General features: G+C 39.5%; 1 protein-coding gene across 1 annotated transcript in view; it reads right to left on the reverse strand.

Annotated features, from left to right (window-relative positions):
• LOC120538887 (prominin-2-like) overlaps window positions 1-24,724 on the reverse strand; it is a 125,698-nt gene that overhangs the window by 67,125 nt on the left and 33,849 nt on the right. The window contains exons 7-8 of the mRNA XM_039768469.1: window positions 23,153-23,352; window positions 22,985-23,059 (exon numbers count right to left, since the gene is read on the reverse strand). Coding sequence (XP_039624403.1) covers window positions 22,985-23,059; window positions 23,153-23,352 — 275 coding nt within the window. The remainder of the gene's footprint in view (window positions 1-22,984; window positions 23,060-23,152; window positions 23,353-24,724) is intronic.

A 24,724-nucleotide genomic window follows, 5' to 3' on the forward strand; every position in this document is an offset into this window, starting at 1 on the left:
ACAAATCCAAAATGGCCGCGATGATGTCACTTCCGGTTTCCATCTGATGACGTCACTTCCGGTTCCAACTCGATTACTTCAGTCTGCTCCTGGTGACGTTGGTTCCGTGGTCCCGCCTCCAAACGTCACTTCCTGCCAACCACTTCCTCCCATCATCCCATCCTCTATATAAACGCCATTTTGTTACAGCATTTCATTCATTTGTGTACTGAAAAAGGTCATATTTGGATCATTCTTTTCATTTTGTCTGGACGACAATATACGGGGAGAAAACCCCAAAACTTTTTCTATTTTGAGGACTCGTTATTTATTACAATATATATATATATATACATATATATATATATATATATATATATATATATATACAGGTATATATATATACAGGTATATATATATATATACACACACACACACATATATATATAACTATATATGCATATACATATCTACATATATATATATTAGGGGTGGGACTCGATTAAAAAAATAATCTAATTAATTAGAGGCTTTGTAATTAATTAATCCTGATTAATCGCATGTAATCGCACAATGTAAAAGGGTTTTAGTGGGCGACAGAATCAAATAATAGACATGGACATGAATATTGTAAACTCAAGCTCTTTTAATTTCTGAAAAAAAAATGCATTTAATCTGCATTTCAATTCAAAACAGAAACAAAAATATCATCCCTGGCTAAAATTGGGCAGACTTAAAAATAAAGTGGTATTCTAAGTACTTTAAGTACATGTTCAGAATGGTATTGTCTTTAAATAATAAGAAAAATTTCAACATAAAGTGCAGTTTTTCTTCTTAAAAAAATAAGTCAGAAACATAAAAGGTAATTTGACCAGCTTCACCTTTAAACTCTGAGTAACCTTAGCCAAAATTATTTTGTAGATTAGGCTAAAACAGTGTGATCATTGAACATTTTGTAATTAGATGTTATTAAAATTACTAACGGTCATGGAAGTCCAATGATCCCCAGTAAGAGCCACAAAGTCCGCTTTCTGTAATGCATCTAAATTTGCTTGCTTTTCAGTGTCATAAAGGTGTTGAATTTTACTTGAAATAGTCTCTCGGCATGGCAGTTGGAAAGTTGGATCTCCTGACGCTAATTGTAGCACATTTTCTAACCCCCTATCTTCCACCACTGTTAGTGGTCTACAGTTCAAAGCAATCCATGTTTGCGAGAGAATTTGTATGTTTGACCGATGTTGACTTACTAACTGTGGTCCTGAAGCCAGTCATTTCATCAGGTTTGGGCTGGCGACACCTTTTGTTGGTACTCAAACTCGCACTGCTAGTGTTAACAGCATACACAGTTTCTGTGCTCACTGTAACATGTTTTACATTTAGATGGAACCGTAAGGTTGAAGTGCTTTGTTGGTCTGCAAACTCCTGTTTGCACAGTTTGTACAAAACCACGCTTTTATCAAGGCTTCCGTTGGGTAGTCTTTTGAAATGAAATTTGCCTCCGATCAGTCCTAGCAACGCGCTTTCTTCAGACTCTTCCATTTTTGTAGCTCTGATGTGTGCATCAATGTAATCGATGTACCAGGAAATCATGCATTGACAAAAGTTCCCCTTTGCTTGGAATGCAAAGTGTGATTAAATGCGTTATTTTTTTAACATGTTATGGAGCACATGCATCGAAGCTTCAAGGGGATGCAAGGAACACAAACTCTCTCCCTTGAGCAACTGCCAGTAAAAACAGTTGCCTCAATTAGGTTCTTATGCAGACACGTGACCTGAAGTCTCGTGCCGTTACAAAGTCTCGGTGACTGTAAGGTTTTCAGTAATATTAGTGGTGTCCCAACCCTCAAAATTAGATTATGCTCAGTAGTGCCTGGAGGATTCAGAGTTTGGAGAAACCCTAGAGACAGTGTGTGTATTAATTTGTGGATTTTTCTGTGAGTATTTGGTGGCAGCGTAACCGCAAGACCGCGTTAGCTGCGGAGCTCAGCTCAGAGCGAAATGAAGTGAATGAAATGAGGTGAATGGGAGGGGAGATGATGATGTCAATCCCCCCCACAAACACAGTCTCTCGGAATTTGCATAAGCACAGTCCTTCACCAGCATTTTAACTTACTTGCAAAGTGATCAAAACTCTCGTTTATACCCTGCATCCTCTCATTAAACTTGTATCCCGCAAATATTGTATTAGTAGTGGGCATGACAAACACCAGCGGCACCCTGTCTATGAACTTAATTTAAACTTTAGGTTTACACCGTGCTTTGTTTCCGAAGTAGCTGCACTCGTGAATATGCTTGTATGAATCACTGTGCATGACAAACGCCAGCGGCAGCCTGTCTATAAACTTCATTTAAACTTATGGTTTACACTGTGCTTTGTTTCCGCAGTAGCTGCATATGTGTGCCTGTGGTTTAGGTCTCAGTAATGCCCCTTGTGGTTATAGCAGAAAATGAAAAAACTAAGAATATGAAAGAACACTAAGTTTTTTGTTTTTATTTTTTCTTTCACAAATCCAAACCTTGGATATGTATGTATTCTGTGATTCAGTGATGTCAGCACAGGCAACCTCCAGGAACACCTCCCAGCAATGAGGCCTCACAACCTACTAACCATTCCCCACCATAGCAGTGTCCATATCAAGCACATGAATCATATATAACACTATTAAAAACACAAAGAAGCAAGAGATGAAAAAAAAACTACTAGATTCCTTGGCCTCACACTCCCCAGAATCCATCTTCAAATAAAGGGCCAAGAAACAGCTGGGAAAAAAAACTGAAGTTATGCACCAGTTCCTGACAGAAATTGGATTAGCTTTTATTCTGTAGCCCATAAACATCTCTTGTCCTTGCCAAAGTTTGTGTGAAAATTGCAGCTGCTGTAATCCATCTCTGACATTTGGCAACTATCATTACCTTTCTGAGCTTGTATTTGTATTCTTATATGTTTCCATATTGCCACTTAGAAATGCACTGCTGTGTGCCTTCAGTAAACACATCACCAGTGATCCATAGGTTCTTATTAGAAATATACAGTGCATAAAGATGACATTCAGTGTACTTATAATTCAAATCTAGTAATCTGTTATGTATGGCTTTAATTAGATAATGAAGCAGCACCCAGACATCTTGCACATCAACTTGATGAATATGATAATGCACTTTCTAAAGATGATCCAGAAATTAAAATCTGTGCAGTTAACATAAGAAATGAACAAAAGTCACTGCCTGTTACACAGATGACTTTAGTCACTTAATGTCTTAAAGTCTGATGACCTATCACAGTCCAACAATAATACGAAAAACAATATCGGCGATGATGCCAATAATAATAATCATCAAACTATTGCACAGAAGACACAGACATGATGAAATAAATTTAAACAATCAAAATGGCAACAGGATTGTAGCTCTTGAGTGAATTACTAAAAGCTGATTTAACTCAAACTATGATCATTTCCCAAATAGACATACTTTAAAACTTGTGTTAAAATTTAAAAATATCATCCTCCATTGCTCAGCAGCATTTGTGAGATTCACTCTGGGCATGCTAAAGCAATTGTGAATAGTTCATCTCTCGCTGGAAAAGCTTGTGCATTGATTGGATAGGTTGATTGTGGTATTTGCATACATGAGCATATAGTAAAAAATTGTGTGTAAAGATTCCTATTTAAATATAAACATTATAGTCTTAAGTTCACGCAACTTATGGCTAAGTTTTCAATTTATTTTATTAATTTAAATGACATGTATATGTTACAGTGATGTTTTAGTTAAAAAAAAAAAATATATTGTGAAGCCCGAGGGCACATACAGCTGCCATAACCCTGACACGGACAGGCTGAGACAAAAGTTGCCACATAGCACACCATTTATTTACAGAAAGCAGCCTGGTATATTTCAGCAACAGAGTCACTTCTCTTCTGCAGTCCTTTCACCTCCACTCCTCCTCACAAGCTTCATCCACTTCCTCCTGACTCAGGCCATTCAGTGCTGGTGACTGGCTCCTTTTATAGGTTCTGGGAGTGTTCCAAGTAGCTCATCAAGCTTACCTGGAATCACTCTCATGTGCGGTAGGAGTCCACTATAGGGCTCTGCAGTTCCTTCTGGCAGCCCCTACAGAACCCAGCAGGGCTGTACCAAACTTCAGCTCCCAGTGTGCCCTGTGGGAATCCATGGTGCCACAGTTGCCCAGGAGGGCTGCCCTCTAGCGTCCCAGGGGAGGTATCACCTCATTCTGTTGGTCCCAGCCAGGTAATGGCTGTGGCCACCCATTGCACTATATATATATATATATATATATATATATATATATATATATATATGAGCGTATTTTTCTGAGACAGTCTTGTGAACAAATGCTACCATAACTCAAAATTCTCAAATTATGAATTTGAGGTCCAAAATACTTCGTTGTCCCCAGTCCTATCTCCAGGTCTCAATGAACAGATCTGGCACTGATGACTCCTCTTAAAGCAAAGAGGGTGGTGGGGCACCATTTATCACTTGGCCTAGGGTAGCAAAACCTCTAGAGCCGACTCTGTTTAGTATTGCTGTAATATCAATGACTATTATCTATTGGAGATTTAACTGTGCAAGAGTGTCCAAAATGGAATAGGCATGCCAAAAAGGCAAAGCATAAAGAATAAATCACATTCAAAAATGGGCCGAGGTCAGAAGCTGAGCAGTCAATCATTAGCAAAATAAATGAGCTCAGAATAAATGCTAGAACTCAAAATCAAAAATAACACACAACGGTCTTTTTTTTCCTAAATGTCTTTAGGAGTTGTTCATACCTTCTAAAGGTTTGATTTCAGAATCCAAAAGTGTGAATGCAACTGATAGCACACCACCATCTTACTATCAATATCATCATGTCTTGCACTGTGACTTCCAGCAGTCATGTCATAGCTACGTTGTTTGACCCTGAATTAGATTTAGCGCTGTCACATATTTGTGCTTCGGGAAAGACTTCAAAGCTTCTAGGAGGTAGGCACTTCCACCTTGGGACAAAACAGGACATTGTTGCTAACTTCAGCTTCTTTACCATCCATAACTCAGATGGGCAGAAAAAAAGAAGACACCTGATAATGCCTCCCGAGTACTCCCAGAGGCTCCATACCTTCTGTGGTGAGCACAATGTATTTGGTCCACTCACCGGAATTGACATTCATTTTAGAACCTCAACGCAAAAGAGACAGAGGTCTTTTACAATACATAAGTACAGTAACACTCTGATTCACAACAGTGGCCATTTCTTTTCTATTTTTACTTCGTTTTGACCTGTATTATATAGAGCTTACCAGCAAAGTATCCCAACTCTTGATCTGAGGTCTATCCAGTTTGTGAAAGGATGTTTGAGAAATGTAAGTATTGTACATATGTAGTGTCACGCATGAGCGATTAGGGGGTAGTCAAAAGGCCCGACGGAGCGCAGAAACATGCAGGGTGGGGACTAAGACAGCGTATTAATGTTTCCCTCTTTACTTCACCAGAAAAGTTGAAGAACAAAAGAATATGCTACCTTGAATTCTTCACGAAAACATCATCCTGACACCTGAAGAACTTCCTCCCATCCTACCCTGATGACTTCACCTCGGGTCGCCTTCTGGCAAGAACACTCCACTTCACTCCTCTCTACAATTTACTTCCTCACCAGATCACATACATTGCTCCATTTGTCGGCCATTATTTGTCAATTTGTTACAAAACTGACCGTTGTACTTGCGCAGCAAGAGTATTTAATGGTTCACGTGGAGACAGATCCCCAACCCTTAATCTGTGTCTCTCTGATTTCGTCACAGTATTTATATCTAGTTTTATGTCTGGAATACAAATTTTGTAGGCCATTCACACTTAGACTAAACGGTTTTACTTGGTGTTATGTTTCAAATAGAGTTCTTCCCCAGCTAGGGCTCAGATCTTTGCTTTAATGTCTTTTTTTAATCTGTTCATTTTTTAATTGTTTGTTTGTGTTGATTTTGCAGAAATTCTCAGATGACTCTGCACTTATGTGGTGTATTGATAAGGCGGATAAGACAGAGTATAGGAGTGAGGTGGAGAACTTTGTTTCTTGGTGCAAAGAGAATTGTCTGCGTCTTGAAATCAGCAAAACTAAGGAACTGCTTATTGGCTTTCGCCTCACTAAAGAGTCTCTATGTCTGGTCACTATTCAGGGAGTGGATATCAGGGTGGTCCACTCCTATCTACCTATGTATTTATTTATTTAAAGAGTTACTGTAAAAAGCCAAATATCCCCCTGGGGACAAATAATAAAGTCCTGTCTAGATGCATTTCTCTGTGTATTTGATTGTTTGTCAATGTATCAATGCCTTTGTTGTGTGCCTTGTGTTTTGTGAGTGGTTCCCCAAGGGGTGGGACCACCTGCCCATCATCACCAGGGACTGTCTTCGGCCTTATAAAGGAGAGGGCTTCCCACAGTTCCTGGCAGTTCATTTTGAATTCTTCTTTTTTTTTTTTTGTAGTGTTTATTTTGTTTTCTGGATTTTTTTGACCTTCTTCTCTGTTGTTTTCACCTTGCCTTGTGTTACTATATTAAGGACATTGTTCACCTTGGATTGCCTTCTGGCAATTCCTTTTGCCTTTTCTGTGCTGTATGAAGCTTTGTGTTATTTCAGGGCATTTTAAGTGAAGAATAATTATTTTATTTTATAAAGATTCTGGGTAGCTCTTTGAGTTACTAGCCAGGTTATTTTTTTTTAGATGGGATTTCCCTGTCTAATGGCAATTTTTGGAACTGTTCTCGACAAGACACCGCAAAATCACAAAAAACACTCACCACTCTCTATTACATTCAAGATGAACTGCTAGGAACAATGAGAAACCCTTGCTTTATTGGGATTAAATTAATCAGATCCTAGCGGTGATGGGCAAGTGGGCTCGCCTCATGGGGAACCACCCACAAAACACAAGCCACATAACAAGTAACTAAGCAAGTAAGTAAGTAAATAAGTGAGACAGTAAAATGTATTTATAAAGCGCATTTCTCAGACGGGGGTCACAAAGTGTGGGAGTATAAAATAAAAGAACAAAGAAGTTATAAATAAAATAAAGTAAAAATATAACAAAACTACCCAAAAAGCTTGTTCTAAAAAGGAAAGTTTTAATCTGGGCTTTAAACTGTTCAACTGATTGCATTTCCATCTCCATAACCCCAACAAAAGACATTGATACATAGACAAAATCAAATACAAAGAAAAATGCAAATAAATATACATAAAATTGATATAAATAGACATAAAGCAAAGATCTGCACCCCAGCCAGGAGAGCAATTCTGGCTGAAACATAAGAGTGGGAGTTCTGCCCTTATGGAAAGAGGAGACAATGTGTGCACTTCACACAGACAGGAACTCAAACTCAGACGTTGTGAGGTAGCAAGGTTAACCACTTCACTGTCATACCAGCCCACCGTTTAGGAATCTTCACTTCAAAGCCATTAAAATGTATCTGTCGTTAAGATTTAGACTGTATACAAGCTCACCTGCTTGCTTTTATCTACTTTCTTGGCATATAATAAAAACAAGAGGGTTAAGTCAGTACAAGCCAGCTACTTCATTTATTCACATGTCAATGAAGATAGCATCTAAAGTGGAAGAGTAATGATAATAGTGATTTGTTTTCTTTTTTTATTTTTGTTGGCAAATACCTTTTAGCACACCTCACACATCTATCCTCCAGCTATCCCTTCCTTCTTTTTATTGTTCCCTCTAATCCACTTTCCAAATGACAGCCTGCATTTTTCTTTTTGTTTTACTTTCTTTTAGAATCGCATCATCTCTAATCTCGTTTTCTCTTTTCAAGGTGTGTGTATGTTCACTAATAATAATAATTTTCAGATCCCATGCTGATTCAGCCTCTCCCAGATTTGTTCTGCATTTAATTGTTATTTAGGAATTGCTGGTATTCGATTGTTTGGAATGCTGCTGTATTGCGGTGCTAGAGCTTCAGAGGTAGTGTAAAATGGCCCTGGAATGGTGGCAGACAGATACTCTTGTCTGCATAATGGCAGAAACATATGAGGGCATCAACATTTATTTTATGTCTCCTATGACACAAGAAGCATAAAGTTTAATAAAATGGCTTAATTATAATAGACTCACCAACTTCAAAGCCTTATATTTCAATTAGTGTATAATTTAATGAGTAAAGACTGGATCCTTAAGCATAAATTTGAATCCTAAATTTTAAAATGTGTTTGATTCCGTTGTTTTCTTATCTAGTTAAGCTGTCTGGGTTGTTTCTCTGGATCTGTGTTTTCCATTATGAGATAGTTAGTGCGATGAGGTTCACTGTAGCAACCAACCTTGGATGGAATGCCTGTCCATTAGAGAACACACTCTGGCACTTGGCTGCTGTTTTTATGTTGATTAGATGACAATTTCTAGATGCAGCTATTTTTTTGGGCATGGAGTATGTCATTATTATTATTGTGTCTTCTTACAATGACCACTCAAAAGGGGAAGTGGAGAAAACACTATAAAGGGGGAATTCAAGATGTCTTATGGCCTGTCCTCTTCTCATAAAGGGATCCTGGAAGCATAGAGAATGCAGCAGAACCTAGGTAGGTAGATCAGAGGACAGCCCCTTCTGGGAGCGTCCCTTAAAGGGGCGATGTAAAAGACAATAGAGCATAAAAGACACCAGTTCACTCATCCTATAGTGCCCTTCACATACATCTATCTATCTATCTATCTATCTATCTATCTATCTATCTATCTATCTATCTATCTATCTATCTATCTATCTATCTCACATTTTATGGCTCTGCCCCTAGAGAATAATTTATTGTGTATACACGCATACGTGATTTCACCACCCTATTGGTACTCCAGCAAGAATTGAACCCCACCTGCGTTAAAAAAAAACAAAAGCTTGGTAGTATTTTCAATTGAGGGATACATTAGCTAAACATAATGAGAATATGAAAATACTTTGCTGTTCTGCATGGATTCATTGTATGTTGTGTCTTCACTGCTGGATTAGGCATGTTATGCTCCTTGCTATGTGGTACACATCAGGCAGTGACAGAGACAGCCCCCCAGAGTCTATAATGCAGATGTTTTAGTTAGTCATACTGATAGGAGCTCAGGAGACACAAAGAGCTAAAGGACTTGGAGTATAATGTTATATCAGGGAGGCACGGTGGTGTAGTGGTTAGCACTGTAGCCTCAGAGCTCAGGTTACATTTCTGGCTACTGTGTAATAATTCACACAGCATAGTTGGCAGACACCTCCCTAGCCCTTGGGAACACTTAAAAGACAATTGCACCATTATCATCTAGTTAAAACTAGTTCAGTTTCTAATTCCCCATTGACTTCAATGCATTTCATCAGAATACTCAAACATTTTCATGTTTCTGGTGAACCTGAGGCAAAAGCAAATTCAGTGGTGTTCGCTACTTACTAGTTATCACCAAGATCTCTTTCTGAGAAGAAAAAATCAAACTTCATCTCATGGTTTTAGGTTCAGTGTGTAGTGTGCTGCAGCCCTATAGACACCTACCTAGTCATTGTGTGACAGGAGTTTACTTTCCCAAAGTCTGGTAGATTTCCCTTAGGGACTCTACTATTGTTCACAAAGAAGTGCTTGATTTTAAAATTTCCCTATGTGGCTGTGTGCATGAGTGGGCCATGCGTAGACTGGTACCCTGTGAGGGCCCTGGCCCACCATAACCCTGAAATGGATTAAGTGGATTATAGCATGTTATGTTATCCCATGGTTTTCCTAAATATTCTTCCAAGTAGACGCAAGTGTCTAAATAAATTTATTACATGAGCCTAATGATCCTAATGAAGCGTATCAATAAGGAGGATGAGATGGAGTAGAGGAGTCAGGTGGAGAACTTTGTTTCTTGGTGCAAAGAGAATTGTCTGCAACTTAACACCAGCAAAACCAAGGAACTGTTTATTGACTTTCACTGCACCACAAAGCCTCTATGTCGAGTCACTATTCAAGAAATGAATGTAGAGGTGGTCCACTCTTACAAGTACTTGGGGGTCTAAATCAATGACAGGCTGGACTGGCCTCGTAACATAGAGGAACTATAAAAGTAGAAGATTAAAACAAAACTGAGTTCCATTATGAACAATGCTGCACATCTTATCTCTGACGCATTAACACTGAGGACTTTCAGAAAACAAGTTATTCAGCAGACTTGTGTGAAGAAAGGCTACTCGAGGTCCGTCATACCAACGACAGTATGTCTGTATAATACCACACTGGGACTGGGACTGCCAAGTCAGACGTTTTCTTTCTTTTTGAAATTTTCTTCCCGTTTAATCATTCACACAGACCACATAGTATGTAAATACAGTATATACATATACATATATACAGTATATATTTATATATATGCAGTATCTCACAAAAATGAGTACACCCTTCACATTTTTGTAAATATCTTATTATATCGTTTCATGGGACAACACTGAAGATATCACCAGTGTACAGCTAGTATAACAGTGTAAATTTGCTGTCCCCTCAAAATAACTCAACACTGGGGCCATTAATGTCTAAACTGTTGTTTTTTTATTACTTATCTATAATTGGTCGCCCTGAGGCTAGGGAAATGTGTTCACCCTGTTCCAGTGTGGTGCTGAGGTGTCACCCGTTGAAGTGCTGCACTTGGGTCCCAATCTGGGTGGTTTGTCGTGTGGTGGGTATAGCAGCGTCCTGTAAGCAGTGCATGCTCTCAACCTCTCTCGCAATATATATGTATGTATTTTTTTTATTTTAAGGGATTTTGTGAAAAAACAAATTTCCCCCTGGATACAAATAAAGTTCTTTTATTTTATTCTGTACTGCTTGAATCCTAAAAGCATAAAGAGAATCAACTTTAGTAGAATAATGCACAGAAACACTAAATACTGTTTTTACAGGGACCTACTGAAATATGTTCACTTTATAGTCCCTACTTTGTCGAGTATTCCTGTGGACTTTATTTAACACATGCATTTTAATTGCACTGCTACTATATATGATGAGCTGAAAGTATAAAGACCACACATTGACTTTACTTGAATTAAACTAAAGTGAAACATGGTGGCACAGTGGACAGCACTGCAGTTGTAAGAAGGTCTAGATCTGAACCCTGACTCATGAACTATGTGCCCTGTTTGTGTGTTCTCCCCATGTTTTTACTCTGATACTTCAGTTTTCTTCTCACGTCAATAAAATAGGTTAGGTTTATTATAAATGTTTCTTTGACTGAGATATTAATTAAATAATCAAATAGTTAAAAATGAAAGACTTGACCACTCCATGAGTTTACTGTTGCATTTGTTGTCCAAAGTGTTTCATATTTATTATCAATTTTGAACAAAAAAAGTCCAAATATTTTCATATGTGTGACCACAGAATACATTGGTAACCCAGCAACAGTGTGCAGTGGGAGAAAAATAGTGGAGTTGTGCCGCTCCCTCTTGACAACGCAGCTTTGCTGTCCCAAGGGTTAAATTAGTGGGTAATTAAGATCTGTGCCTCATTATCTCACAACCTCAAGGAAGACTGAAGTCAACAAAAAAAACTAATAACCATAGGAAATGGAAAGAAAGAAAAAGAAAGAAAGAGAGAAAGAAAGAAAGTAAGTAAGTAAGTAAGTGTGCTTTAGTGGTTAGCAGTTCTATCTTAAAGCTCCAAAGTCCTGGATTCAATTCCCAGTCCAGGGCCTCTCTGTATGGCGTGTGCATGTTCTCCTTGTTTCACTGACATATGCAGGATGGCAGCGCCGAATATCTTTGATATGACTAAGTGTGTGTATGAATGCCTTCTCTGATGGGTCTTGCATCAAGTTCTACTGGGTCCCAGTTCTTTGTGGCCATGAATTGGAAAAGATAGGTATGGACATAAAATCCCATCCTGGTTTGGGTGTTACCAGCTTTGTGTCCGAACTGGCAGCCATTGTGAACAATGCTGCATAATCCTTCTCTGGCACACTGGCATTGAGTACTTTTAGCTAACAATTTCAGTTAGTGGAAATGTGTCAAAAAATGCTACAGGTGCTCCTTTATACCAATGTCAATACACCTTTATAATGCCTGACTCTGACTAGGACTGAAGTCTTTGTCTTTAATCAAGTCTTAATTCTAGTGTGTATTTCAAGAGGGCTGTTTTTGAAGTTTATTAATAGATGGGTAAACTTAGCTCTTCTTTTTAGTACTTAGAGCTGAAGCATATGCATATAATGGTGTACTGTGCAGCAGAACTGTATGGTCAATAAACTGATAAAAAAACAGAAAACAAAAATAAAGACTTGTGAGGAAGTTGAAGAAAACCGTAGGGAGCCCTGCTGTGCTCTGTTAGCTGCTGCCTTGGCTCCCCTTCCTTGACAGCCAGCCGCACTGCAGAGGTGCTAACTTCTCTTGTCACGCAGACATCACCAATGGACTAGAGAGTTTATTTTGGTACCTAGGGCCTCTGTGAAGCCGTATCCATTCAGTATTTACAGTCTGAAGCAGCAACTAAAACACAGGGGGACAAACGAAATCTTAAGAGTTGTCACCTCTGTCTTCAATAAAGAGAAACACTGTGAGCAGTGCTTTGTTTCAAAATGAACCAAGCTGCCTTTCTAATGAAATTTGCAAATCACTCATCCATTCTGTATCCCATTGAATTCAATTTTGGGTTGTGAGAAGGAAGCTGGAACTTATTCTGGCAGCACTGAGTGCAAGGATGAAAAACTCTGGCCTGTGCCGGGTAAATTTGTGTACACATTCGCACTGCTGCAAGCTTAGTATTATCAAATAGCAACATCTATGGAATGGAGGACAAAAACTTGACCGACATGATGAAAATGTCATGCAGACACAAGGATAACATGCAAACACCACACAGTAAAGAATTGAGACCTCCACTGAGGACTTTCAGCCAACAAATTATTCGGCAGATGTGTGTCAAGAAATGCTCCTTTATGCCAACAGCAATACGCCAGCAAAATGCCTCACTGGGACTGGCTCTGCCAAGTCAGAAGTGCCATTCATTGTGGTGTGTGTTCAGAAAATAATAAATCAAATTCGCACTTAGAGGATCTGTACAAAACATTTTCAAAACCTGGCAAGATCTAATAAATAACATTTTAGAAGAAATTGAGGAAGCAGGTTCTCTCCCCTCTTTTACCCCATTTATCTTTATTCATTTATTAATTTATCTATTTACTTATCTTCACTAGCATAAACGTTTACACTGCTGGCCTTGCTCTCTTACTCAGGGGTGGGGGATGATTTGTTCAGAACCTTTTTTTTATTTTTTGTAAAACTTGAGTTATGTGTATGGAATTTTATTTGATTTGAATAAAATCAATAAAATTAAAAAAGAAAATAATGTTTGTGGATATATATATATATATATATATATATATATATATATATATATATATATATATATATATATATATATATATATATTATCTGTTTTTAGATGGAAATCCATAAAGAGAGAAAATTAATTATGTCTTTATAGTCTTTTTTTCCTGAGCTTTCAACACCTGTCACGTATCATCAACAGAGGAAAATTATTAGACATACAGAAAACAACGAGGGCTGGAATAGTAAGCGTGGGTTTGGAGGGTGTTGGTTAGTGTTTTTTATTATTTGGATGTTCTTCTTTTTAGACTTGTATATGCTCGGTTAATGTTTTATCAAACAATGCTTACATAGGAGACGCCCCAGACTTCCCAGATATCCCATTCTACTTGGTACAGTCTTCCTTATTATAGTGGTGCATCAGAAACCACAGTATGCCTCCTCTCCAGGTCAGATATTAAAGTAGCACATAAACTGGGAAACACTCTGCAGACAATTCTTTTCAATGCCAAGAGGAAGAAATCTGCAGCAGAGACACGAAAGTGTACAGTATACCATGCAGTGCATACCCGGCAGTAGTTCTGGGACAAACATCTATCTATCTATCTATCTATCTATCTATCTATCTATCTATCTATCTATCTATCTATCTATCTATCTATCTAGTATAGAGTGCCTTTCTATCTATCTATCTATCTATCTATCTATCTATCTATCTATCTATCTATCTATCTATCTATCTATCTATCTATCTATCTATCTATCTATCTATCTATCTGGTGTAATATGTGTCCCAAAGTAAGTACACCCAATGAAATGTTTTTTCTCTTTTAACATTTGTGGACAAATTCAAATGTGATTGTCCATTAACAGCATCTTTAGGTAAAGGCAATATAACATAATAAATCTTGTGCCACATTTACATTTTGTAGTCCACTGCATAATTTAATTAAACATAAATGTAAATTTTGCATGTGGAAGAGGTAAGATCATCCTTACATTTAACATAACCTCGGATACATAAATTAGAATGAAGTACACCAGATCAACTGCAAATGATTAGAATATCAGTAGAGAGGGTCTTGCATTAACCTTTCTTCCTTAAACCTTCAATATTTACTTGGGTTCACTCTTTGTTTTTGTGTGTTATCACCATGCCCAGACTGAAAGAGTTGTCTGAAGCCTTCAGAAAAAAAGGTTATAGATGCCAATGAGTTAGGGAAACGATTTAAAAAGATCTCCAAACAATTGGAAACGAAACATTCCACTGCCTAGAACATCATCTACAAGTGGAGAAGTTTGTAAACAATTGGCAACCTGTCCAGACCAGTCCTTCCCAGCAGGTTCAGCCCGAGAGCAGAACATAAGAAGCTGAAAGAAATCTCTAAGAACCCCAGAATTCCATCATTGGACCTACAGGTAGCTCTTGGTACTGTTGACATCAAAGTACATGAATCCACCCTTAGAAAGAGGCTGTACAAATTAGGTCACCAAGGGAGGAGGGCTAAGAGGAAACCTTTGCTGTCCTGAAAGAACATCAGGGCAAGGCTACACATCTAGGCAAAGGCTGAAACTTCTAGAACAATATACTCTGGACTGGACAGAAAAAACTAAGGTAAAGTTATTTGGTCATAGTACCAAAACACATGTTTGGTGAAAACCAAAGCTAAGGATCCTGATAGCAATTATAAAGCTTAGTGGTGGAAATGTCATTTGGGGCTGCTTTGCTGCATCAGGACCTGAGCATCTCATCATGACAGAATCACAATGAATTTTTATTTTACCAGAGGGTGCCTTTGGCTAATGTGAGACCATCTGTCAGAAAACTGAAGCTTAACCAAAACTGGACCTTACAACATGACAATAATCCTAAATGTACCAGTAAATCCACCAAGGAACCAGTGAAAAGAAAGAAATTGGGGGGTTCTTAAATGACCAAGTCAAAGACGGGATCAAGAAACAACTGAGATGCTGGCGGGGGGGCTTTGGCTTTGAAATTCAAGACACCCCTCAAACATCACACAACGGAAAAAATTCTGCATTGAGGAGCTGGAAAAACTTTCATCCAGTCGATGTCAGAGATGTACATTTCTAGGTTAGTGCCTACTTGAGGTTGTTTCTGCCAAAGGAGATGATGCCAGCTATTGGTGCCATGGGGGGGCTTACTATATTCACAAACAGAAATGGCATATCTGTTTATTCATCATTGAAATAAACAACTGCAAAGTTTCCATTTTGTTTTTTGTTCAATTACATCACCTTTATCTAAAGATATTATTTAAATGAAGATCATATTTTAATATGACCATATATGTTGTAAAAAGGAAAAAAGACATTTCAGGGGGTGTACTTATTCACATCGCTGTCATTTTTTGTTTTAGTGTCCACAGTGCACTAGCTGACTGAGTCTGGAATTAGTCTAAAGGAAGTGCAAAGGTCAAATGGTGGAAAGGAACAATAAAAATGTTGGCAGGAGCTGATGCAGCTGCACAACCAGAGTACTCTGCATTAGCAATTGGGGTAGCATTTCAACAATAAATTAGAATCCGCCCAAGATATACTGTTATTTTCAGAGTGGTTTTATATTCTTTTCATTCTTTTCACATTATGACTTATACTCAGCGTCTCTCACTCACTTGCTCATTGAACTTGATTGCTCTTTATAAGTTCAGCTGTCTGTTGGGCAACATTTTCCCCAGACATGCAAGGTTTGCATTTAAGTTCTGTGCAAGGAATCACCGAAGAGCAGTATGGGGGGACATGTATGGATGTTTGAACTTAATATGGTGGGCATCAGCTGAAAGAGTTTATAAGTGAATTATGGATGCCTAAATAGAATCAGTTTTATTTTGCCAGTCACTGTGCTGTTTATTTTTTTAATTATATTTATTGTTTTTACTTTTCATCATTATTTTTGAGACATAATTGTCTTCCTAATTTGTTTGGTAATTTCCGACAACAGGCATCTGTGTAAGCAGCTAACAAGATGCTGGCACTCATAGAAAACCAGCAAAGATGACGGCAATAACACCAAATTAACGGGAACAAATATACACAATATCGCTAATGTTAAATAGAATTCAAAAAAAAGAAAGAAAATGGTATTGTCAGCAGTAGCAACTCCTATTTCTAATCACTGTAAGGAGTGTGAGGTTTTGGCATCTTCAGACCTTTGTCTGTTTTCAATTGTTAATAAATGTTACCTTTATTCTGGCAATGTCAATTTGTTACTTGCTTTAGTGTAGTCGCAGTGATTTCTTGTTGTGTTCTGCTTGGCTGCTGCCATAATGATTACAGTTGCTATATCCATTGCTGGTCATAGGACACCGAAGCCCATTGACATTGTGATGTCCGAGTTGGCCACGGCTGGCATGCTCCCTCAAACCTGGTCCATCAATAGTCATGAATCCGAGGGTGGACTGAGCAACGAGGAATGACACACACACAGAGCAAGGGATGGTGCAAAAAGTACAAAGTGCTTTCACTTCAAAGAAAGCATTCTAAACAAAAGTGTGATGCAGTTTCTCCTTTCAATAAATAAGTCAATAAAAACAGTGGTCAGGGTGGAAGTTTAAATCGGCCTTCACCATTAGCATGATTAAGAAGAATTATTTTTAGCGACCCAGAAACTATACAGAAAATTAAAAACAAGGGGGAGATCATGACAATGATGTCCTCATACTGACCCTTTAAAACATGGCAGCACTCTCATGACTTGATCCAACTTTTGGGTAAAACTATAGGTGCTCTTAAATAAGTAGCTCTTCTGCATTCCAGGAATAAAAAAAAAGGCTTTATTTCATTTTGACTATGTGAAAATGCTGACAACACATTTTACATTTTTGACTACTAATGACTGCTTATTTCTCTGTATTGACCCCTTGCTATTTCTCAGATGACCGTTTGCACATTTGTTTTAACAACATTTAGTTTCTGCAGTTCAACTCAAAAAATCCAATTTGGAGAAACAAATCCAGAACAAGCACAACACGTAAAATGTCTTAAAAAAGATCCCATGGAGGTTCATCTGTTTGCTTCCTGGGCAGAAGAGCAAATTGAGATGTGCCACCAGGCTGCATTATGGAAAGGAGGAATTGTACTTCTTACCCAGGGTATTGTTGCCACCCCCTACCTACAGAGTCTTCACACAATGCTGTATAAAACCAAATAAAACTGAACTTTTAGAGACACTAAACAAGAGAATCCATTTCCTGATCAGCTCACTTAACTTTGCTCAGGTGCCTTCAGATGGCTGTGCTATCATTGCCCCTTAATGTGAGGCGTACAAGTCTGGAACACAGAAGGTGGGCATCATGGATAGTTCTTCACCTCTCTTGCCCTTGCACTTGTCCTGTGGATATGTATATTTTGCACTGTGGTCCTGGGTTATTTCGTGCCACTGTATGCTGCAATACTGTGTATGGATGGTTATGACAATAAAGTCACTTGATCTTGATGGATGGAGAAGGAGAAAATTCCAGACTCCTGAGACCATGGCATCTGCTCCACATTCTATCAGTGCCTTTGCACGTTTGTCCCTGTGTGTGTTTCTAGGGCATAATTTTAGGTAACTTTCATTATTTTTTTTGATCACATGCCTCTTAATGTAAAATATTCTGCAATCTTTATACCCCTCCTTTACCCATTGTTGTATAAATGATGTGCTCCTGTTTATGTCCTACTACATATCCTGGTGGCAATTAATTCTCCAGATCAGGCTCCTCATTACCTACATGGCATATCACAATGCCCAGGAGAAGCCTCATTTGTTACTTTTCAAGGGATTTCAAGTTTTCTATTATGACACTGACTGCTTTGAGATTTATTGTCTTCTGAACCTAAGCAGAATTGGGGATGTGGTATAGAAGCCAGTGTGCTGGGCTCAGAGCCAGAGCTGAATTCAAATAAAACTAAAATTCCTAAATACTGAGCTCAGAACATTGACAGTGTCCTCTGGGTTACCGTCAACTGTCTTTATTTACATTTTCAATGATCCATCCAATATGTGTATACGTTCATTGAAGCTTACACTTTCTTTTGTTCACATAAGATGTTTTTGCTTTTTTCTGAAATGACGAGTGAACAAGGGAAGGAATTCAAGTCTTTAGTTTACCACTTGCACTGTTCATTCACTGCTTAAGTAATGGGCTAGAATTCAGTACAGGTAGTCCCCAGATTACGGACATCCGACCTACGACATTCGAACAGGGCCGAAGGTGCAATGCATACGCCTCAGTAACAGCCGTGCTGGAGAGGGATGATTTCCCTGCTTGCGCAGTGTAGTGTCCCTCGGGCGGCTCCGGGCAACAAGCGGTTTCACTGCCGGCCCACCATACACGGATGCCTCATTCATTCTAGGTGGGCGGCTGTTAATGCTGCAAGCGGTGACCCGGTTGTGGCTGAACGGAGGTCATTGAGGGTGATCGGGTCAGCGGGGGTTAGCTTGTAGTGTGCCTCGGATGGCTGCGTGTTGAATGGGGGCGGTGGTGTTGCAGACGCTGCAGGCAGCTTACTGTAGTGGAGGTGACTGTGAGGTGATCTGGTGATGAACCACCCCTCGCTGCCCCCATTCATTCTCAATAGCAAGCCTGCTTGTACTCTTACGCACATAGCAGGAAGTTGTCTCTTGTCAGTACAGGGTGGCCCAGATCTAATTATGCAGATCCAGATCGTTTGGATGACTTTGATTTATGCAGGGATGATTCCAGATCAGTACGAAGACGATTCTTCATGTCGTCAGTTCACACACTTCTCGATGGTCCGGAATTTTTTGGGTGATTTTCTATGTAATAAACTGAATAAGTTATTCCATAATTAAAAGTGCATAATTAGATCTGGACCACCCTATACATCAGACATGTTGACGACGGGTGCCTTCCTGCTGTGATAGCATGTATAGTGCTGTGCAGAAGAGCTCCTCTTAACCTTTTGTCTTCACACTTCAAGAATGTCTCTGAAACACAAATCTGATGCAAGTGCTGGTGATACAGTTGAAAATAAAGTAGAAATAATAAAAAGGTCAGAAAGAGGTGAAACTCCATCATTCATTGGCAGAGCACTTGGTTACAGTCGGTCAAAAATAGCATTTATTAAATTTATGTACCTGTTCCGACTTACATACAAATTCAACTTAAGTACAAACCTACAGTCACTATCTCGTACGTAACCCATGGACTGCCTGTATTCTAAAGAAAATGACATTTCTGTGCGTTGCTTTGTGTAATGGGCTATAAACCAGTGTTTTAAAGAAAAGGCAGAATTTCTGGAAAATTCTGCAACAGGTTTTTGTTGATGGTTATCTACAGGACATAAATATTTACCTGCCTGGCTAAATAGTCAGACTGCTTTGATTAAGCATCTCATTCACACACAATGTGGTGATACAGAACTGTCTGCTTTCTTTGAAAATGAACGAGTTCTGGGGACATTGGTTTCTAATCAAGTACTTTTTGATAGCTGGCCACAATACCATTGTTGAACCAAAGTAAATGTGTTTACACTATTTGTTCTAGAGGAGGAAATTGGCTTGCACCATTGTTTCACTGATTGCCATGTTGATCTATACAGAAACTGAAGCATTTTATATATTTCTGGTAAAAGGAGAATAAAGCAGAACAGAGAAGTATGGTCTGAGACTTGGGACTGCTGCCTGTTTCTTTTATGCTTTCCACCGCATCGCTGTGGCTACACCCTGTAGCAACAGTGGCTTGTATCTGGCCCAGCTTCCCCTAGACTTGAGGCTAGTAACACTTACAAACAGTACAAAAACAATTCACAGCATATCATAAATGGATTAACTAAGTATTTTCAATCAAATCAAATATCCATACTCACATTTTAGCCAGTCTGCTGTTAGAAGCAACATATACTAATAGAAAATTAAATGAATGCATGGGAAAAAAACAGCCTGTCTCATGTCAAAACATGCAAATACAGCTGCGCTTTTCCTCACATCAGAGTTTCACAAATTTTCCAATCATCCATATGTTCAACACATCTGCCTTTGACAGCATTCAATGTCTTTAGCCAAAGGCAACAGGAGAATATTACCAAAATACAAAAATGACAGCAGAGTATATGTATGTGAAAACAAGAAAGGAAGTTCAGAGAAAACAGCCATCCTGGTCATGCAAACGGCTACTCAAATCGTCACCTGAAAAGGGTTACTGTTTGAAAACAGTGGCCCAGCTCTTATAAAACCAGCTAACTCTGTCTGAACTGGCTGTCTTTGTTTCCAACCGACATGAGTCATGCGCCTCCAGTGTACCTCACGAGAACAGTGTTAACATTCCCAGCGACATTATCATCACTTTGGTTACTGAAATGAGTAGCTGTCATCTTCACGTCAGCTACAAGGAAATCTGCAGAAAACAATTTCTTCATGTTACAACTGCGGTCATGCAGGTTTGAGGGGAAGACGCATAAGAAATATCTGTCACTCATTAACTGAATCTGTTGGCTACTCTAGAGTACACTGCATGCGCAAATGCCTTCAGATAACAGGCCAGCTAAGACAAAATAGCTAGATCATTCACCAAGAAAGCTGCAGGAAAAAAATGTGTGAGTAATGGAAAAAAACAGAAGAAACATCTCCAAGTTACACCTTAGCTACCTGGGTAACCTGGGGAAAGGCAAAAATCCTATCACTATAAGATGGCCTACCCAGACTGATCAGCTAAATCACAGGCTGACAGAAGAAGAAACATATCAGTTTCATTGAGGAGGGCATTGTATATACTGTACTGTACTGAACTTTCCCTAATAGACTGACCAGGTGAGGTTCTTTAAAATGGCATTGGAAAATGTGGTCAAGCTCATCTCAGTAATTAATTTCTCAGCAAGTATTGAGTCCATCTGTTTTTATCAGCAATCCGTAAAGACAATAGAACTCCAGCACAACTACTCCAGCCAACACAGCTACAGGCAAGTCAATAGAGGAGACATCCCTTAGCTATCACACTGGCTTGCAGTGCCCTCAAAGAAGCTATAGAAGAAGCACATCCAGTGTGTCCTAACCACACCAGCCTACACAGTTCTGTAACATAGCCTTTAAAGCCTTAACCTGGCTGTTTATTCAGAGTATATAAGATAAACTTAGTGATGGGATGCACATTTAAGGATCTGCACTGGCATCCAAAAATTTGCAAATCCTGCTAGATGTTATTCTACTCTGTTGAGCCCTTGCGCACAACCCTTATCCTGAAAATTGCTCAGAGGGCACTGTATAATGACTGACCCTGTGCTCTGAACTCCAAAGGTCATGCAAAAAAACATTAAAGTATATCAAATCAAATAAAAAATCTAGCACTCTCAAAGAAGAATAAAGGAAATTGGCCAATACTCTATACCACACATGGGGTACTGGTCTGATGACTCTCTCGTAAATCTTCACCTTGAGGTAACTTGGCATCTTGAGATCAAAGTTGACTGCAGTTTCCTAACAACATTTGATCCATGCCATGAAATTTCGACATGTTTCCTTTGTAAGCAGGACATCATCAGTGTATAGTAGCTGCCCTGGGACACTGCGTTTGGATGTCCTCTGTGGCCTTATCCATGCGTAGGGTAAAGAGTAAAGGGCACAGGGCTGATCTCTGATGCACCCCAACTCAGAAAGTGAATGGCGGTGAGGCGACATCATACAACACTTGTCACAGAAGCACTGGACCCAGTGGTAAAGAAGAAACATTCAAGGAAACATCAACCAAGTATTCACAAGAGGGGCCAGTAAATTGTCAATAACATGCTCAGATGGCCTAAACCAATGCTGTTAGTTTCAGACACAGAAGGTACTACTCCTGGACTGGGCTTCTGTCCATCACTGGGGTCACCTATACACTCAGATGCAGTTACTCATACAGGGCCAATTTGGAAATGTTCATTAACCTACAGCACAAGTCTTTGGGATGTGTGAGGAAAACCAAAGCACCCTGATAAAAATCTGTATTGGAGGACATAAAAACTCCATACTGGTAGCCGCTGGGAGCTTGGAATTCAGATCTATGAGGCGGCATAATAACCACTACACTGCTATGCCACCCCTCTCAGGAAACAAAAAATGAGAAAATGTGGGCAGAGCAACACTGTTCCTAGTCTTTTAAAACTACTGCATTTCATAGGCAACCCATCTTGGTAGGCTGAAATATCTCAGAAATATCCAATGGGGTGGGTAACACAATGCAAAACTAAATGAGGCACATTGTACTTTCACATTTTTGTGCACAAAAATCTCATTTTATCCATCTTTCTGAATTCCTAATTGTTACATATTTACTTTAAGAGAAGTCAGTTAACGATGAGAAACTACTAAAGTGGCCACCAAGCCATAAGCACTTCCATATCCCTTTTTACATGGCAGCATCTGTCCTGAAGAAGATGTTTTGTTAAAGCCGGAGCCTAACAGAGGCTTTAGTGCTCTGGAACATAAAGCATTTTAACGATTTTTTTCAAAAAATTAAATCCATACAGGAAAAATTAAAGTAGGCTCAAGCCAGCCAATTAGTCGGAATGAACAGTTTAAGCTATGATGGCCCACCAGGATCTGAATTGCCACTATCTCTTCTACGATGTAAGAGCAGCACATACTATTGAATCAGTGGTCCACTGTACAGGATGAGCATCGTTTCATTTGAAACAAATCAGATTAAATCCAAAGTACAGCTATGGAAGCAGAGAATGTTGACTTACCTGATCTACCATTGATGAAAGGTTAACCTGGGAAATGGTCTGCATCTTGCTCAGTTCAGTCTGCACGCTGGGAAGCTGTGAACAGCAGAGAAAGAGGAGTAAGCGTTGAGTGATGTCTGACAAGCTACACTCAGCCAGGACCTGGCTCTGGTGGCTCTTATTGCTCACCTGACGAAAGTCGGTGCCAATCTTCAGATTGTCGACTGCACTCTGTAAAACCTGGCAGCCTTGACAGCTTTGACTATTAATAATTGTGTTTAGGTTAGTAAGTGCAGTATTCAGCTGGCTCTCCAAAGTGGGTTGTCGCTTCTGAAGAGAGAAGGTGGAGGCATTGATAAACGTCAGTGCGCTGGTATCTGCCTGGATGTCTAGAGAGAAAAAAAAAAATGAAAAATGTGGATCTTGTTAGTTCATGTTGTGATGGATGGCCGGCTTCATATTCTGGCCCTCACCCCCAAGCCGCCAGGAGGAGCTCTCCCAAGAGCATGGACGGGTCCCGAATTCCAGCAGGGCCTCATGGACTATGTAGTTTTTATGCGCAGCCCTGCTGGATACCTTGGAGACCACTGGGAGTCGCTTTCGGGAGGTCAGTAGACTCATTTGTGCACTATGACCCAGAAATTCGTCACATGAAGAGCGACGGGCTTCCGGGGTGAAGAAAAAAGTACTATTTACCCTGACCCGGAAGGAATAAGGACTTGTGGACTGTTGGCCAGGAACACTTCTGGGTAATGGAGTATAAAAGGATTGTGGGAGCTCCCAGACAGCGAGCTGAGCTGCGTGGTAGAAGGGCAATGCGTCTGGGAGCTGGAGGATTGGTTATTGTTATTAGTATTGTATTTGATTTATGAATATAGTGGAGGAGAGGGTTCTTGGTGCACTTTATTATAATAATAAATAATTTTAGCACTTTTACCTGGTGTCTAGCATGGTACCTGAGGGTTCAAGGGAGCGATACTGCCCCCTACTGTCACAATGTCAAGAATGGGGATGCTGCTAGATAAGACAGGGATAAGTGATAACATATTGTTATTATGTCAGCAGGTTGATATGTTTTATTTGCAAACCCTACTTTGTTCCTGGAGTGTGTTTGTATAAGTAAACTACATGCAGATAATGTTCATTGAATGAAAACTTACTGACTCATTCACTATGTACCTGTTACCCCAGGAAACTAACCAAACCCAGTGCAGCAATAAGATCAGAACACCAGTCAAGTATCAGCAATAGTGCTTAAAATACTTAACAGAAATATTTTGTGGTTTTGTGACCAACATTCATCCTGTTTGATCCACTTACCACATGTTTCAGATCAACACTCAATATAAAGCAGTAAAGACAAGATAAGGGTGGCACGGTGGCGCAGTGTTAGCACTGCTGCCTTGTTGTCGAGGTCCTCCCTGCGTGGAGTTTGCATGTTCTCCCCGTGTCTGCGTGGGTTTCCTCTCACAGTCCAAAGACATGCAGGTTAGGTGCATTGGAGATCCTAAATTGTCCCTAGTGTGTGCTTGGTGTGTGTGTGTGTGCCCTGCAGTGGCCTGGCTCCCTGCCCAGGAATTGTTCCTGCCTTGTGCCCTGTGCTGGCTGGGATTGGCTCCAGCAGACCCCTGTGACCCTGTGTTAGGATATAGCGGGTTGGACAATGGATAGATGGATGGATAGACGAGATATATACTTTAAACATAACCCCTCAAACAACAAATACCTTTGTAACAGGTAGGACCAGAATGTAAAGGAGGA

Source organism: Polypterus senegalus, chromosome 11, assembly GCF_016835505.1.
Source record: "Polypterus senegalus isolate Bchr_013 chromosome 11, ASM1683550v1, whole genome shotgun sequence".
In the NCBI taxonomy this organism is placed as follows: domain Eukaryota; kingdom Metazoa; phylum Chordata; class Cladistia; order Polypteriformes; family Polypteridae; genus Polypterus; species Polypterus senegalus.